Source organism: Leptodactylus fuscus, chromosome 3 (assembly GCF_031893055.1).
Source record: "Leptodactylus fuscus isolate aLepFus1 chromosome 3, aLepFus1.hap2, whole genome shotgun sequence".
Lineage (NCBI taxonomy): Eukaryota > Metazoa > Chordata > Amphibia > Anura > Leptodactylidae > Leptodactylus > Leptodactylus fuscus.
In genome coordinates this window covers 140,469,282-140,487,130 of record NC_134267.1, presented here as the reverse complement: position 1 = coordinate 140,487,130, position 17,849 = coordinate 140,469,282, and the positions used below count along the sequence as shown (strand labels likewise).

Below are 17,849 nucleotides of genomic sequence, written 5' to 3'. Positions count from 1 at the left end.
AGGTTTTTGTTTGTCCACCCGTCTCTTGATGATTGACCAGAAGTTCTCTATGGGATTAAGATCTGGGGATTTTGCAGGCCATGGACCCAAAATCTCTATGTTTTGTTCCCTGAGCCATTTAGATATCACCTTTGCTTTATGGCAAGGTGCTCCATCATGCTGGAAAAGGCATTGTTGATCGCCAAACTGCTCTTGGACAGTTGGGAGAAGTTGTTCTTGGAGGACATTCTGGTACCATTCTTTATTCATGGCTGTGTTTTTAGGCAAGACTGTGAGAGAGCCGATTCCCTTGGCTGAAAAGCAACCCCACACATGAATGGTTTCAGGATGCTTTACAGTTGGCATGAGACAAGACTGGTGGTCACCTCGTCTTCTCCGAATAAGCTGTTTTCCAGATGTCCCAAACAATCGAAAAGGGGATTCATCAGAGAAAATGACTTTACCCCAGTCCTCAGTAGTCCACTCCCTGTACCTTTTGCAGAATATCAGTCTGTCCCTGATGTTTTTTCTGGAGAGAAGTGGCTTCTTTCCTGCCCTCCTTGAGACCAGGCCTTGCTCCAAGAGTCTCCGCCTCACAGTGCGTGCAGATGCACTCACACCTGCCTGCTGCCATTCCTGAGCAAGCTCTGCACTGCTGGTAGCCCGATCCCTCAGCTGAAACACTTTTAAGAGACAGTCCTGGCGCTTGCTGGTCTGTCTTGGACGCCCTGGAGCCTTTTTGCCAACAATGGAACCTCTCTCCTTGAAGTTCTTGATGATGCGATAGATTGTTGACTGAGGTGCAATCTTTCTAGCTGCGATACTCTTCCCTGTTAGGCCATTTTTGTGCAGTGCTTTGATGATTGCACGTGTTTCTTTAGCGATAACCATGGTTAACAGAAGAGAAACAATGATGCCAAGCACCAGCCTCCTTTTAAAGTGTCCAGTGGTGTCATTCTTACTTAATCATGACAGATTGATCTCCAGCCCTGTCCTCATCAACACCCACACCTGTGTTAATGGAGCAATCACTGAAAAGATGTTAGCTGGTCCTTTTAAGGCAGGGCTGAAATGATGTTGAAATGTGTTTTGGGGGATAAAGTTAATTTTCTAGGCAAATATTGACTTTGCAAGTAATTGCTGTTAAACTGATCACTCTTTATAACATTCTGGAGTATATGCAAATTGCCATTAGAAAAACTGAAGCAGTAGACTTTGTAAAAATTAATATTTGTATCATTCTCAAAACTTTTGGCCATGACTGTACAATAACTTTACATACTAAGGTCATGTTTGATACAGATTCTGTACCAGCAGGAAACTGCACGGAGGTCCCTCCTGGATAACAGTCCAACAATCTTTCCGTTGTGAAAGTTACACAATACGTCATAGTGAAAATGGAAAGCACTGTGTAATACTGAACCTAACGCCACATACACATCTGTGCCTTGAAGGCCATTCTTCTGGTCTGCTGAAGAACCAGAAGAATGTAATAATGAAGCGCAAAAATAACCAACAAGAACATCGCCAACATGACCTCATTGGTAATGGGGTCTGTTAGGTGTCCATTTTTTTTAAATCGGACTTGCAGCTGTGATTTTGTAACAGATCTACACTGGACAGACTCTCGACACAGACTTAAAGGGGTTCTCCCACCTCAGTCTTTCAGCCAGGCTGCATGCAAAGTCTGCTTCTCTCTTCCTGTATTTCTCCTCCCTCCCCTTTCCTTCTTAAGAAGATCAAATAATATACACATTCTTGTACAGAACGGATTCAGTGTTATCAGTGTGTTTACATAGAGAGATAACAAACAGAGCTTTAACAGCAAAGTGCAATTAGCTGAATGGATTGCCCTGTTGGCAGTGAGTAAGTGACGTCACTTGTCCTATCTCCCGGGGCCGTGGTTATAGTAATGCTATAATGGAAGGAATAAGGATTAATTGATTAGTCAAGCCTACACAAGTACCGGGGTCTACCATCAAGGCTCCGGGAATTGAGGTTTTTACCACACATCTATGCTGCATCTAGTGACTGTATCTGCCTCCTGATGATCAACTAGAGAAACGCGTTGAGGAATATGTTTAGATTTACCTAGTGAACACAACTATTGTAGCGACTAGTGCAGGGCAAAAAGGGGGTGTGCCTGAACTACCCATCAGGGAGTAAGAGGGTTACTAGAGTGGGCTTCAGTTAAAAGGACATTATCAAGTGATCAAGAGAAGGGCTGACCGGGCTAAATAGCTACAAGCACCCTTACCCAATAGTTGAAAACTTGCTGCACTACCCGAGCTCCTGCCTATGTCATTGCTATATGCACACTAGCTGCTATTGTGACATATAGATACATTAGTGACTAAACTGCACACTAAATTGTCAGCGCAGACCCAAAGGAAGGAAACGAGCGCCTAGTATTAACGTATTTTCCGGACTATAAGGCGCACATAAAAACCTACGATTTCCTCAGAAATCGTAAGTGTGGCTTATAGTCCGGTGTGCCTTATATATGGATGGAAGCGGCGGCAAAGTCTGCGTGCCGCTTCCATACATACATAAAAGGCATCGTAAGGGGGCATTCACACTACGGAACGCCGGCGTGTATCACAGCCGTACACGCCGGCGTTACAGCAGGGCTGCCGGACACTTCCCATTCATTTCTATGGGAGCCGGCATGCGAGCGCTCCCCATAGAAATGAATGGACAGACACTTCCCATTCATTTCTATGGGAGCCGGCATGCGAGCGCCCCCTATAGAAATGAATGGAAAAAAGCAGTCCATTCATTTCTATGGGGAGCGCTGGCATGCCGGCTCCCATAGAAATGAATGGGAAGTGTCCGGCAGCCCTGCTGTCACGCCGGCCTGAAACAGAACGTGAAACTTACCGAGCGGTGCAGGGCGGGCGGGCTGGCATTCAGGCCTCCTCTTTCTCCGATGTCCTGACCACTTCCTCCGGCGCTCGCGATCTGATAATGGCCTGGGCGCATGCGCAATATCATAATGCTTCTACTACGGCTACTGCGCATGCGCCCAGGCCATTATCAGTTAGCGAGCGGCGGAGGAGGAGGAAGAGGAGGCCTGAATGCTCGCCCACCCTGCACCGCTCGGTAAGTTTCACATTCTGTTTCAGGCTTTTATTTTAAAACAGGGGGGTAGTTTAATCTAACTTTTACGGTTGGTCTCTATCAGCATGATTTTGCTGATAGAGCCCCTCCTCGCCTGCCGAGCGCTTCCAATAGATGCGGCTGGCACGCGGGGGGTTAAGCAGCCGCTGGCAAAGTCTGCCTGCCGCCGCTTTCAATAACATATAATGCGCACCGGACTGCGCCTTATAGTCCGGTGCGCCTTATATATGAACCCGAGACGGGTAAAATACGGTAAGCATCTATCACTCTAGATACACATCTATAAATATCGAGAGTGGTTTTATATATATATGGGGCGTATACACTGGGGTCTAGTCTGCTGTTTGTGGTGATATCTGGAATTGCCAGTTAGAAGGAATATCACATATCTAGGCCTGGAGCACTGATTTGTTGGTTTTAATCGTCTTATTAAAAGTTATGTTTTAGCATTAAACTTTAATATTATAGGGTACAGTCGTGTATATTGATATTAAGGATGCAAAGAGCTGGCTTTGGTGGAGGTGTTGAAGGGTCCTCTTTCAGCTGTAGATTACATGTACTTGAAGGCATTTTGGGTCATATTTACCAATCCCTGCTCCAGAAAAGTATAGTAAAAAAGTAAAAAACCTAGGTTTTCTGACTTTTAAAATGGCATTCATGACCAAAAATGTAGCAAATAGCGTATTTACACCACTCTCTGCTTTTTTTCTGAAAATAGACATAGCAAGGGTGTGCTGTGGGTGAAGCCACTGTCTCACCAGGTTTGTCGTAATTTATACCAGTTTTCTGGGGTAAATGATGACAGAAATGTGATTTTAGTGTTGGCAAACATTGTCAGAGGCTTCGCCTAATTTCTAATCAGGCCTGTGCCATTCTCTGCAGGGGTTATTAAGATTGGCGTGTAATGTACCAGTTTTTATAAATCACCAACCGTGTGTCATGATTTCTTCTCTCTTCCTTGTTTTGTGAGCTTCAGGAATATCTTCTGTGATGCTTGTCCTTTCTTTGATGTAATTTCCCGCTGCTCAAATACCATAGGGCACTCTTACCATTTTACATTATCCAGATTTTTGAAGGCACTGAGGTTGCAGAACATTTACAGAGAGATTACTGTAGAATAACATATATATATATATATATATATATATATATATATATATATATATGGTAAATGTAATAATAGTTAGACGTGGCTCCAACAGCAACACATGTATTTACATTATTGTAGCATGCTCAGCATATCCCTTTATCATCTGAAAAGGTCTCTGTCCTCTTTAACAGCAACGAGGTTACAATCACTGTGATGGCATTAATGTATACAATGAACCTAACTTATTCTATTCTTTAGATGGATCCTGGATCACGGAGTCTCCAGAGCTGATCAAATTGGGTGTTTTACCTGTTCGCAGTTTGTTAGTAATGGAGAGAATTATTTGGGCTGCTTCTGGAGGACAGATATTCATCATTGGCCAGGAAAGTTATAGCATAGAGGTAATTATATCTATGTTAATATCAAAGTTGCCGTACAGGTACTGTCTGCATAACTGTTTTTTGTTTGTTTTGGGGTTTTTTGGTTGACACTATGCTAGTTAGAAAATATCGATTTGGGGTTTATTAAGGCAATATGAAAATAATGATCTGATTCAATCGATAGGTAAGTTGTAGAGTGAATTAAACTACATTGTAAAATTATAATGTTCCCTACATTACATATTTACATATTGCATTCGTTTTTTGTTATAGCAATAATGTTATGGTGACATTTCTACTATTTTCTGTTCCTTTTGTTGCCTTGCATTCTCAGCACCAGTTTGAGGCTCACCAAGAAGAGGGCATGGTGATTTCACACATGGCAGTTGCTGGGGTTGGCATCTGGATTGCCTTTACATCTGGCTCAACTTTACGTCTGTTCCATACAGAGACCTTTGAACATCTTCAAGATATAAACATAGCAACCCCAGTGCACAACATGCTATCAGGTAGGTTGATGTTTTGCAATACGCAGTATACCAACATACTTGTAGGTTTCTTCATGTATTTTTGTGGCTTATTTTCTGTTAACCCCTCTCCAGTACAGGAAAACTAAATTTTTACAGTGGAAACCTGATACACAGTAGGTCTATACTCCTATGTGATAGTCAGGTATTCCCTCACCAATGCAGTAAAGAAAAGTGTTCATTTCACTGGGTGTCCATTGCTTAACTAATTCAATTTAGAATATTAACAGTGGCATACAAGGCTGTTCACAACTTGTCCTCTCCATACGTCTCTCACCGAACCTCCTACCAGCTGCTCTACACACAATTGTCTACGATACCATACATCTTCCATAGTTTGGAACCCTCTGCCCCAAAACAACAGGATATTCCCTGATCAAAACAATGAAACACGATATTAAAATACCCATCTGCATTATGCAGAGTACAAGACTTCAGTGCTGTAACAAATAATGATATATAACTGTATCAGACACCTATTATATAACCTTATACGCAGCTTGGCTTCAGTATAGTTGGTTGTATGAGAAAATATTTTAAAAAGTTGGGGTTTTTTTGGTTTTTTTTCACTCAATTATCATAAAATATAATTGAATCCTCGGGAGAAAGGGGAGGGGGACAGGCATATCACTTGTCCAAAGATCTACAAGGTCTGTAGTCATTCAAGGCTATGTGGAGTTAAAAGTCTTAGATTATTGCTATAGATGGTTGGATTCCTCTTTGGGTACCATGTGATATGCCTACCTGTGAATACTGAAAGCACTGTCCAATATCCTGGTACCTTACATGTTAAAGGGATTCTATCATTAAATTGCTATTTTTTTTCTCACTAATACGTAGGAGTAGCCTTAATAAAGGCTATTCTTCTCCTACCTTTAGATGTCTTCTACGTGCCGCCGTTTGGAAGAAATCCTGGTTTTCTTCAGAATGCAAATGAGTGTAAGCGAGCGTAAGCAGCCACTAAAAAAAATGGCCGCGGACATGTGCAGCTCTGCCCAAGGTCCGCTGGCAGAGCCAACTGCACATGCATAGAAGTTTGAAGCCAGCACTGGAAGAAGACGCGCAGAAAGGCCGTTCCAGACAAAGATGGAGGCGGTGCTGGAGATTTCTCTCGTAGCATTGGGGACGCCCCCAGTGCTGTTTGAGCGCTGGGGACCGCCCTCCCAGTGATGCAAGAGAACTAATTTGCATACCGAAGAAAACTGGAATTTCTACCGAATGGCGGTGCGGAGAAGACTTCTAAAGGTAGAAGAATAGCCTTTCTTAAGGCTATTCCTACATGCTAGTCAGAAAAAAATAGCAATTTAATGATTGAATGCCTTTAAAGTTGATGTACATCAAAAGAGAGATTCCGAACGACCCACTGCAAATAAATGCTCACTTTTACCTGTTGTCTTAATACGGTAATATAGTAGATAATCTGGTACACATTTCCATACATCCTCTGGCACAGTGCAGTCTTTTAGAACCTTGTCTTTTAGCAAGTAAACTATAGTGTTTATGCAGTAAAGATTAAGCATAGAATTATTATTTTTTTTTAATCTCATATGAAAATATTTAATTGGTCTTTTCAACAGAATAAAACTTGTTGCTGTAGTTCAGCAAGAACATTAACAGCCTACAGTGGAAATTTGGAGGAAGTAGGAAATATCCCTCTAATATGTTTTCCACATATACAATGACATGATAAGCCATGGTTCGTGCTTATGACTGGGTGAAGGGTTATCGCTCAATGCCATATGTGTCACTGAATGTTCCTCCTGGTAACCTCACTTTGAGGAAGAAGAAAAATAGTGATGGGTTATGAACTAGCACCAAGAAAAATAAATCTCCTGCATAATATATTCCGATGGACGGACCTAAGGCATTGTTAGGTTGCAGCAAACTGTGATAGTCACATATTGAATACAGTTGCACAGGATTGCAAAAGTATCAGAATTCTGCTACTATTTGTGCCAAATACACTGGCTTAACTGTTCATGCAGTGTGTCATATTTTTCACATTCTATACACTTAAAGCTTTCTAGGAAAGGGGTTGAGATCAGGTGGAGTCTAAACCTTGCCATAGTTATTGGTGATGTGCCGCTCAGTTTGGGTGCTAAAGATTGGGCTAAAGTAAGCGAAAGATGAAGTGTCTAACATGGCTATGAACATGCATCCAATCTGTCACAGCATCCATCACCATGGTGAACACGTCACACATCATCTCCCTATCTCTTCTACAAGGTTTATGCTGTCTATTTTTTAGAGAATATTGATAAATCACCCCAATGTGAGAAGCATCATATTTAAAGATACAAATATGACAGCAATGAGGACAGTTCTGCGTTGTCAGTTGGCTGTTTTTAGAATCTCTGTTTGTATTATTGGTATGGATTTATTATTATTTTTTTATATAAAAAATGTTAACTGAACTACAATACAAAAATCCACTTCAATTTCCTGATACGCCCACTGTGCCAGCCGGTCACTGTTAGTATTATATCTACCTGTATATTTTGTGTATTGTATGTAAACCCCCAAATGTAAAGCACCATGGAATTAATGGTGCTATATAAATAAACAATAATAATACTTATATTTTAAAGGGCTTTTTGGATCTCACCTGTCCTCTTGTCTCCTCTTCCCTCCACTTCCTAGTTTTTAGCTTAGTGCAGCAGCATGCTTGTGCTTGTTGAAAACTGCATTTTTTAGCTGTATCTGGAGAACAGAGCAAGATAGAGTAAAGCAACATATTAGGTAAAACACTTCAGTTCACTTACAGTACAAGTCTGAATGTGAGCCTTGAGATGGGAATACCTCTTAACGGTTTTTCTTTGAACAATAACACACAGTAGCAATGCATGGATATTACACCATTGATTACAAAAAGAAAATATTCTTTCATACAGTAGATGAGTATTAGATGCAGGGAAAGTAGAAGTGTTTTATCTGAGGATATGCTTACATAGAACCAGAAACCAGCATATCAACACAGATGGTTTTAGGCCAGCCTAACCTATCTAACAGTGTTTAACCCCTTGTGAATTGGAGTCTCTGTTGCTAAGATATCGCTGTTTACTGTATGTCAATATGCAAATTTAACTTTTGGAGCAGTGGCAAAGCCCCAATTACTCCAGAGTTCATTTGCATATTGTCAAAAAGGTGTCAGAAATACTGGCTGTATATCAGAGTATGCAGATGGAAATGCAAAGGAGACAGTGAAAAGGGAGAAGGGGAGGGAGAACTGTGCTAAAGTTGTTCTGAGATTATGTGACCAGTGCTACAAACAGCACCACACTTACCCACAACTTGTTTATGGCATCACAGTTGTTCAATTTAGTAGTGCTGCACCGTGACAACAGAGACAACTCATGAACAGGTTTGGTGATGTGATGTTTTTGGAAGAAAGTAACAATCTTTTTCAAAAATTGGACAACCCCTTTAAGGTCAGATGTCTCCCCCTGCTCATTCATCTCCCCCGTCATGCACATCTGATCAAACCACTGTTCATTTGTTGATGATTTGACTAGTCGTCTCAATGTACAGAAAATGTACCTTTACTCAATTCAGTCTTCTTGTTGAACTACTGATGGACTAGTGCAATAAAATATTAGAAAAAATGTTAACTATACCTGCATACCATGCAACCTCTATTGTATGCGTGAAACTTTACTAGTATGCTAATTATTGAGTTAAATTTTCAGGAGAGACCTGTCAAGGAAGCCATGTTGTGGGCTGATATAGCTGTTTGTTTCCACATGTGTTCATATAATTGAGATCCAAGGGGTTAGTCACAGAATATTCCAGGTGCCTCTGAACAATGCTTGAATGTTTCCCAAATAAGTGTGCAGATACGTCCAACTCCATTTCATAAAGTCAGGGCAGACATGGAAAAATTACTCATAGATGCTCTAATCTGTAAGCAGGTGCACAACAGCTCCCTTCCCCTTCTTGCAGATCTATTGCTATTCAGGGCATTCATCCCTCTAGATCAGGAGTCTTAAACTTGGCCAGGCAAATGGGCCGCACATTGGTCAAAAAGTTCAATTTAAAGGGCCACATCACAAATTCTATACAGTACAAATGTATTGTTAAATAACCCCAGCAATGCCCCATACAATTTAATGTACCCTAAGCAGTGGCTTCAAACAGTTTAATATCCGCTTAGAACGGGTTCACATCTGCGCCCGGTCTTCGGTTCAGCCAATCCAGCCGGTTTCAGTCCTCTGTCTGTCCATGGGGAAACCATTTTTATAAACCGGACACAAAGTCCTGCAAGTCCGACTTTGTGTCTGGCTAAAGAAACTGGTTTTCCCGCGGACAGGCAGAAGACGCACACGGGCGGTCACCTTTGCAAACCCATTCAAATAAATGGGTTTAAAAGCTGACCTCCGGGTTTCTGTCTCCTGTCCAGTTTTGCACGGTAGAAGACGGAAACCAGCTGGATTGGCTAAACCAGAGACTGGGTGCAGATGTGAACCCACCCTTATCAGTGCGCCCCCAGCCAGTACTTTCCTCATTGCTCCCAGCCGTGCTCTCTTCCCCTGGTTTAGGCCGCATTGTATGTACAGCATGTATGTATATTGTATGTGTGCATGTTTACATGTATAGTGAACTCTCTTTGAGACAGCCACACAAAATTGTATTAAAAAGTGGTCCTCTAAGGGAGTTGACTTCTCAGAGTTAGTTGGAAATCTGAAAAATGCGTCATAGAAAATGCAGTCTGGATGAGGAGATGATCTTATTAACGTTGGTCTTTTGGAGAGGTTTCAGCATTTATGAAGTGATCTAATAGGCTCAGTTGTTGTAAGATATAGCCCAGTTTTTATTGATGTCTAAAAATGGTACCTGCACTGGAAAACCTCTGGGACTAACTCTTTATTTTATACTTAGAAAAACACATTATAGAATTTGAAAAGAAAAATGTTGTGGATATGTGAATGATTCTTTTCCTAGCAGTTTTTCTCTACTCGAATACCATGAGGACCTTTCACCATATCTGGGCACAGGCAGTGTTATATACTGCCAGAAAGCTGACAGTGCGCTGAATTCAGCGCACTGTCGGCTTTCCCGATCCGTGCCCGGTGTAAAGCGCTATCGGTCCCGGTACCGTAGCGCTTTACAGTCAGAAGGGCGTTTCTGACCATTAGCCAGGAACGTCCTTCTGCCTCGCGGCGCCAATCGCGCTGTGCTGTGGAGCCGGGAGGAACGCCCCCTCCCTCTCCTGATAATGCTAGTCTACGGACAAGCTGTGTGAGCAGAGGGAGGGGGCGTTCCTCCCCGCTCCACAGCACAGCGCGATAGGCGCCGCGAGGCAGAAGGACGTTCCTGGCTAAAGGTCAGAAACGCCCTTCTGACCATAGAAGAGCTACGGTACGGGGCCGTAAGCTCTTCACACCGGGCACAGATCGGGAAAGCCGACAGTGCGCTGAATTCAGCGCACTGTCAGCTTTCTGGCAGTATATAACACTGCATGTGCCCAAAAGTGGTGAAAGGTCCTCTTTAAACAAATCCCTTTATGATGCATTTCAGTAAGGTTCTATTATAGGTATTATCTTATTATCAGCAATCTGTTTTTGTCTTTGTGACTGCTATAAGTGTGACTAATGTGATAGGACTGAGCTGATCTCAGGGCCAGGAGTAATTCTTTTTATTGTACTGCATACTGGGCAGAAGGGAAGGCTCTAGCTGGTTGTCTTACAGGACAGTGAGGAGAACATGGGTGAGCACCTGAAAAAAATACAATTGAATGAAAGGAAGTGAAGATTGCTGGCAAATTTTTGTGCACTTCCTTTGTTTAGCGACTGTCGTTTCCTAAAAACACCTCAAACTGATCCAAACACCTTAAACTTTGATTTGTCTGTCCATAACACTTTTTTCCAGTCTTCCTCTGTCCAATGTCTGTGTTCTTTTGCCCATATTAATCTTTCCTTTAATTAGCCAATCTCCGATATGGCTTTTTCTTTGCCACTCTGCCCTGAAGGCCGGCATCCCGGAGTTGCCTCTTCACTGTAGACATTGACACTGGCGTATTGCGGATACTATTTAATGAAGCTGCCAGTTGAGGACCTGTGAGGCTTCAATTTCTCAAACTAGAGACTCTGATGTACTTGTCTTGTTGCTCAGTTGTGCAGCGGGGCCTCCCACTTCTCTTTCTACTCTGATTAGGGCCTGTTTGTGCTGTCATCTGAAGGAAGTACACACTGTTGTAGGAAATCTTCAGTTTCTTGGCAATTTCTTTCATGGAATAGCCTTCATTTCTAAGAACAAGAATAAACTGTCGAGTTTCACATGAAAGTTCTCTTTTTCTGGCCAAAATAATCCCTTTTATGCATAGTTTTAATAAGGGCTCGTTCACACGTGGGACGGATTTTGGCACCGAGAGTGACGCGGGGAGCCGCGTCACTCTTGGGTCAAAACCTGCCTGTCTCGACCATCGCGGTCGCGGCTTCCCCCTCCGGAGTCTGCTCAAATGAATGGGCCGACTGTGGAGGTTGCTGCCGCAGAATCCGCCTGAAGAAAGGGTAGCTCACTTCTTTTTTCCGCTAGCGGCAACAAGAACGCTAGTGGTCTTCATAGACCACCATTGTATGGAGGCGGATTTAGAGGCGAAATCCGCTGTCAAAATCCACCTCCTTGCCCCCGTGTGAACTAACCCTAAGTGTCCCTGCTACTAGTGTTCTTTGGATAAGAAGCATGATCTGTATCTCTGTCAGTTGTCTAGTGGAGTGACCTATATTTTTATTATTTTACATTTGTTGACAAATATACTAAAAACTACATGGAAACTTAACATTACTCTTAAAATTTTATTGTACTAACCATGCAGGCTTTCTCTTATAAGCGCTAATATTTTCACCCACTAGGAAAAACAATTTTATTTTTTTTTGTGTACTGTCACCTACCATTGCCATCATGGACTTGCAGTCATGTCTGTATTTGTACATATGTCTCTTCCTCCCTCCTTTTCTTGGTCAACTTATAATGATAAATCACTAAACGATAACTAGTCTTGGTAAAATAGTGGGGTAGCGCCAGTTTATTGATAAGGGAGGGCTGCTCTCTTCTGCCCCTTACTGGAGAAAGCCGGTGCATCTCAGTAATGCTTTCTATAGTAGACTCGAGGAGATATTTATGCCAAAGCCGCTAAAATATTTTTAAGGCTGAGGCCCCACATTGCAGAAATGCAGCTGTTTTTGTTGCAGTTTTTGGAGCCAAAGCCAAGAATGGCTACAAAAGGAATGGGAAATATATAAGAAGTCCTTATACTTCTGCCTTATGTTCAATCTACTTTTGGCTTTGGCTCAAAATAAGCAACAAAATCTACAACAAAAAAAGCTGTTTTTCCGCAATGTGGAGCCTTAGCCTAAAATAGTTTTATATATTTGCTAAATTTGTCATCTATTTGAAAGTGTTGCTTACTCTGTGGCTCTTTCTGAACCATGCTGATTCCAGATTTTCCATTCTGCTATTTTTCTTATTGTTTAAGTCGTCCTGACTAAAGTTTTTTGTATTCTGTATTTCAGGTCAACAGCGTGTATCTGTAACCAGCTTGCTGGTTTGTCATGGATTACTAATGGTTGGGACAAACCTTGGAGTCATTGTAGCATTTCCGGTCCCCTGTCTACAAGGAATTCCAAAAGTAACCGGTAAGTGCTGCTGTAGAAAAATATTTCCTGGAGACCAATATTTTCAGTGCTGCCAAGTGTTCTGCTGCCAAGTGTGTACATTTTATATTGTGTTTTTTAGTAGGTCTAAGTAGTAGATCTAAAGTCAAAACCTAGTTTTAGGAAGATGTTCTGTAAACTTAAGTGCTTTCTCTACTGAAGGTAAACTGTGCTGTGTTTGGCTGATGCAAACAACATATTTCACCTGGACTGGCATGGGCCAGGATGCCAGCACCTTTATTCTTAATCATACTCGCCTATTGTGGGGTGGCACATATGAGGTCATCCTGCTGAATGCCAGCCAATTCACATATCTGTATTTGTGATGTGGGTGAAGCTGAAAACATGGGCTCAGTGTTTTTCCTCTGAACTGATAACTTAGCCAAGTTAATGGAATCTCTCACCAACTTCTTTATTTGTCTTGCAACTCAGAACATAAGAATCCTGATGATCTTTCTCATTTGACACTGTCATTGTTTTGTTTGCTGGTTTTTCAGACCAGCTTTTATTTTCCTGAAAAAATGTGTTCTTTTTGTCATGTTTTTTTTAGACTCTGCTTTTAATGACGTTAACACTGTTAAGAATTCAATAGAGCTTGGAGGAAGTTTTTTCCTTTATCCAACAGATCCCTTAGTTAAAACAGATTTATAAACGAATAAGTTTATTAAATTAGATTAATATGGCATTTTAAGAATAATTTGTACGGCACTTCAAAAATGTTGTCCAGTCCACAGATGCATCTAAATCTGAACTTCTGCTGTTACGCATATATAGTAAAAACCCTCAGCTTTTGCTGTTGGGTCCTTGTAAGAGAGGTCTCAGCTCAGGTAGGATTAAACACGCCTTTAACCATGGGTGTCCCACAATGTAAGTTGCCTATTTGTTATAGGTGCGAGTCCACTGTAGATTTGGTAAATAATGTGTACATGATACACATTCAAATGGTTTCAGTTTTTTCATTATTTTTTTTGTTTTCTTTTGATATATAACCAAAAACATCCAAATATATTGATAGGTGAGATATACACATTCGCGTCTACCTCCAGGTGTTGTGGTCAGTCTCACAAGGTCATGCCACTAAAGACCCTGAATGGAGAATCGGAGCAGCTCAGGTTCACGCCCCATTGGCACTTGGTAGTTGAAGGGTTTCTGAAGAGACCCCAGAGTGTAATAATAGCAGTTCCGGTTTGGATGAATCGCGCACGGCTTGCCCAGCACGTACTCATACTTGAAAAGGGCCATGTTTTAAGGGGTGTGGCCTAAATAATCACCATTAATTATAATCCAGGTAAAATGATGCTGAATCACATAGCACTACCTAGTGTATTTCTACTCTCTAGTCCTGTGACGTACAGCCTTTGCAGCTAAACCTTCCTTATGATACTGGTGCAATAGCATTATTTTATTTGGTATGGACAGCATTTCAACAATACTGTTTAAACTTAGGCAGAGAAGGAAAGAGATGACGCAATTTGTGGTGAATGTAAGTGCATTTTCTAGTATATCTTATGATGTATATGGACATTTTACTTTGTCATTATCTACAGTGTATGTACAAAACTTAACATTACATTGCTAACATGCTGCCCTGTGATATCTTGTCATAAAGGGCAACAAAAACCATTAAACTCAATTTAAAAAGTCAAGACTATGCCACTGTGTAGCTAACATATTTGTAAAGCTATATCTGAATGTTTGTGTATGTATGTATATATATACAGTCCTATGAAAAAGTTTGGGCACCCCTATTATTCTTAATCATTTTTAGTTCTAAATATTTTGGTGTTTGCAGCAGCCATTTCAGTTTGATATATCTAATAACTGATGGACACAGTAATATTTCAGGATTGAAATGAGGTTTATTGTACTAACAGAAAATGTGCAATATGCATTAAACCAAAATTTGACCGCTGCAAAAGTATGGGCACCCTTATCATTTTATTGATTTGAATACTCCTAACTACTTTTTACTGACTTACTGAAGCACAAAATTGTTTTTTGTAACCTCACTGAGCTTTGAACTTCATAGCCAGATCTATCCAATCATGAGAAAAGGTATTTAAGGTGGCCAATTGCAAGTTGTTCTCCTATTTGAATCTCCTCTGAAGAGTGGCATCATGGGCTACTTAAAACAACTCTCAAATGATCTGAAAACAAAGATTGTTCAACATAGTTGTTCAGGGGAAGGATACAAAAAGTTGTCTCAGAGATTGAACCTGTCAGTTTCCACTGTGAGGAACATAGTAAGGAAATGGAAGACCACAGAGACAGTTCTTGTTAAGCCAAGAAGTGGCAGGCCAAGAAAAATATCAGAAAGGCAGAGAAGAAGAATGGTGAGAACAGTCAAGGACAATCCACAGACCACCTCCAAAAAGCTGCAGCATCATCTTGCTGCAGATGATGTCACTGTGCATCAGTCAGCAATACAGCGCACTTTGCACAAGGATAAGCTGTATGGGAGAGTGATGAGAAAGAAGCCGTTTCTGCACGTACGCCACAAATAGAGTTGCCTGAGGTATGAAAAAGCACATTTGGAGAAGCCAACTTCATTTTGGAAACAAAGATTGAGTTGTTTGGTTATAAAAAAAAAATGCGTTATGCATGGCGTCCAAAAAGAAACAGCATTCCAAGAAAAACACTTGCTACCCACTGTAAAATTTGATGGAGGTTCCATCATGCTTTGGGGCTGTGTGGCCAATGCCGGCACCGGGAATCTTGTTAAAGTTGAGGGTCACATGGATTCCACTCAGTATCAGCAGATTCTTGAGAATAATGTTCAAGAATCAGTGACGAAGTTGAAGTTACGCCGGAGATGGATACGTCAGCAAGACAATAATCCAAAACAACGCTCCAAATCGACTCAGGCATTCATGCAGAGGAACAATTACAATGTTCTGGAATGGCCATCCCAGTCCCCAGACCTGAATATCATTGAACATCTGTCGGATGATTTGAAGCGGGCTGTCCATGCTCGGCCACCATCAAACTTAACTGAACTTGAATTGTTTTGTAAAGAAGAATGGTCCAAAATACCTTCATCCAGGATCCAGGAACTGATTAAAAGCTACAGGAAGCGACTAGAGGCTGTTATCTTTGCAAAAGGAGGATCTACTAAATATTAATGTCACTTTTCTGTTGAGGTGCCCATACTTTTGCACTGGTCAAATTTTGGTTTATTGCATAGTGCACATTTTCTGTTAGTACAATAAACCTCATTTCAATCCTGAAATATTACTGTGTCCATCAGTTATTAGATATATCAAACTGAAATGGCTGCTGCAAACACCAAAATATTTAGAACTAAAAATGATTAAGATTAATAGGGGTGCCCAAACTTTTTCATAGGACTGTGTATATATATATATATATATATATATATATATATATATATATATTAGTGTCACCTATACCTGTATAACATTGCCATAAATAATCATCAGTTTCATGTCTTTTTATAGGAAGAGGAATGGTGTCTTATCATGCACACCATGGTGCTGTCAAGTTCCTGGTAATGGCGACTGCTGTGAACAAAAAACACAAGAGGACACCAAGTAGATCTAGCCAGACTTCAAATGTGGAAGAGAAAACGGAGGACACTCGCAGTGCTCATGTACAAAATGAGGAGGCCAGCACTTCTACGGCCAGCAACAATGACAGCGCCGTTTGGCTTGGGGGCTCCATGGGGTCCATTGCACAAAAAAGTGACTTATCTTCCTCCTCTGGCTCTCTCACGCCGTCTCATGGGTCAAATTCATGTGATATAGGGAGGGAAGATTGCACTCTGTATGATCTTCTAAGTGACCCCAATGTACCACCACAAAGCTGCCGAAGACAAAGAACAGGGAAGCTTAAGGCGGACTCCATCATGGTTATCTCTGGTGGCCAGGGCCACAGAAAAGTAAACAAGAAACACAAACCACAGCGTCAGGAAGAGCCGGTTTCTTCTGCTATGGTTTGGCAAATCCCATTGTTACACATTTAATGACACACAAGAGTGCAACAAATGTGTGCCAAGGTTCATACAGTATTGAACAGCATCTGTGCCTTATAATCTGCCCTCCGCCATGGTGTTATCTAAACCATTCATAATATCTCTTCAAGTTACATTGACGAATCTGTCACCTTATTTCATGAGAAATGTATGCTGCGACCAATACACAGCCAGCTTCAAGAACTAATCTACACATATCTATTTTTTTTTGTGTTTCTTTTGACGTGATGAGCTATGAGCTGGCCTCTCATAACAGGTACAGTCATGGGCAAGAATAGGAGGACACAAGTATTATGAGACATACTGGAATGTCATAAGCCATTTTATTTGTATTATAACTGAGGGAAAATCTGCACAACCAAACAGGACAAACTATCCTTCATAGAAGATGGAACATGTTATGTGTATCATGAACTTTTTACTGGCTACTCAGTGCTCAAATGAATGTCTGCCATTATTTTATTGTGCATGTAAAGCAATGTGTTACCACTAAAGTCTATGGGCCTAGTTTATGGCTGAGCGAACATGAGTGCAAGATGTGTTGAATGTAATGTCTGGGCTAATGATGACTTTTAATAATATACACATAATTGAAATATAATGGCTTCCAAAAGTGTTACCAAAAAGAAAAACAATTGAATTAAAGTAATGTGACATCATTCTGAGCATCTGGTTTTTATGTCTTTGGAAATAATATGTACCGGTACTTTTATTTTTCACAAATCTTCTCATTATTTCCGTCCATTTTGGGCAGCAAGTTACTTTTCAGCCTATTTGTGTTACCTTCAAGTTGTCCTTTTATATTAGCCGGTATACCAATATTTGTGTAGTTAAACCATTTAGTAAAGGACTTAATGGCAGCTATGGCCATGACACTTATCACATGGTGACAGGATATCACTACGTTCATCACAGCTAATGATACTGTGGTCATTGCAACATGGTAAATTGCTGCCATGGAGATGTAATAATTGTATTAAATGCATCAAAAAATGGCATGCCTGGAGAGGCAGTCCAAGGTTCATAAAGTCAAATTTTATTCTGTGAGACAGTTTTTGCGCCAAAAAAATTGCCACTGTTTAAAGGTGGCATAGTGAAGACATGCATGACTGC

The 17,849-nt window shown here is 41.0% G+C and overlaps 1 protein-coding gene across 5 annotated transcripts in view; it reads left to right on the top strand.

Moving 5' to 3' along the window:
- ARHGEF10 (Rho guanine nucleotide exchange factor 10) overlaps nt 1-17,393 on the top strand; it is a 117,296-nt gene extending 99,903 nt beyond the window's left edge. For all 5 annotated transcript variants that reach the window (XM_075268415.1, XM_075268417.1, XM_075268418.1 and 2 more), the window contains 4 exons: nt 4,448-4,590; nt 4,904-5,078; nt 12,605-12,727; nt 16,204-17,393. In XM_075268415.1, coding sequence (XP_075124516.1) covers nt 4,448-4,590; nt 4,904-5,078; nt 12,605-12,727; nt 16,204-16,727 — 965 coding nt within the window. In that variant the 3' untranslated portion in view covers nt 16,728-17,393. The remainder of the gene's footprint in view (nt 1-4,447; nt 4,591-4,903; nt 5,079-12,604; nt 12,728-16,203) is intronic.
- Nucleotides 17,394-17,849: the final 456 nt, after the last annotated feature.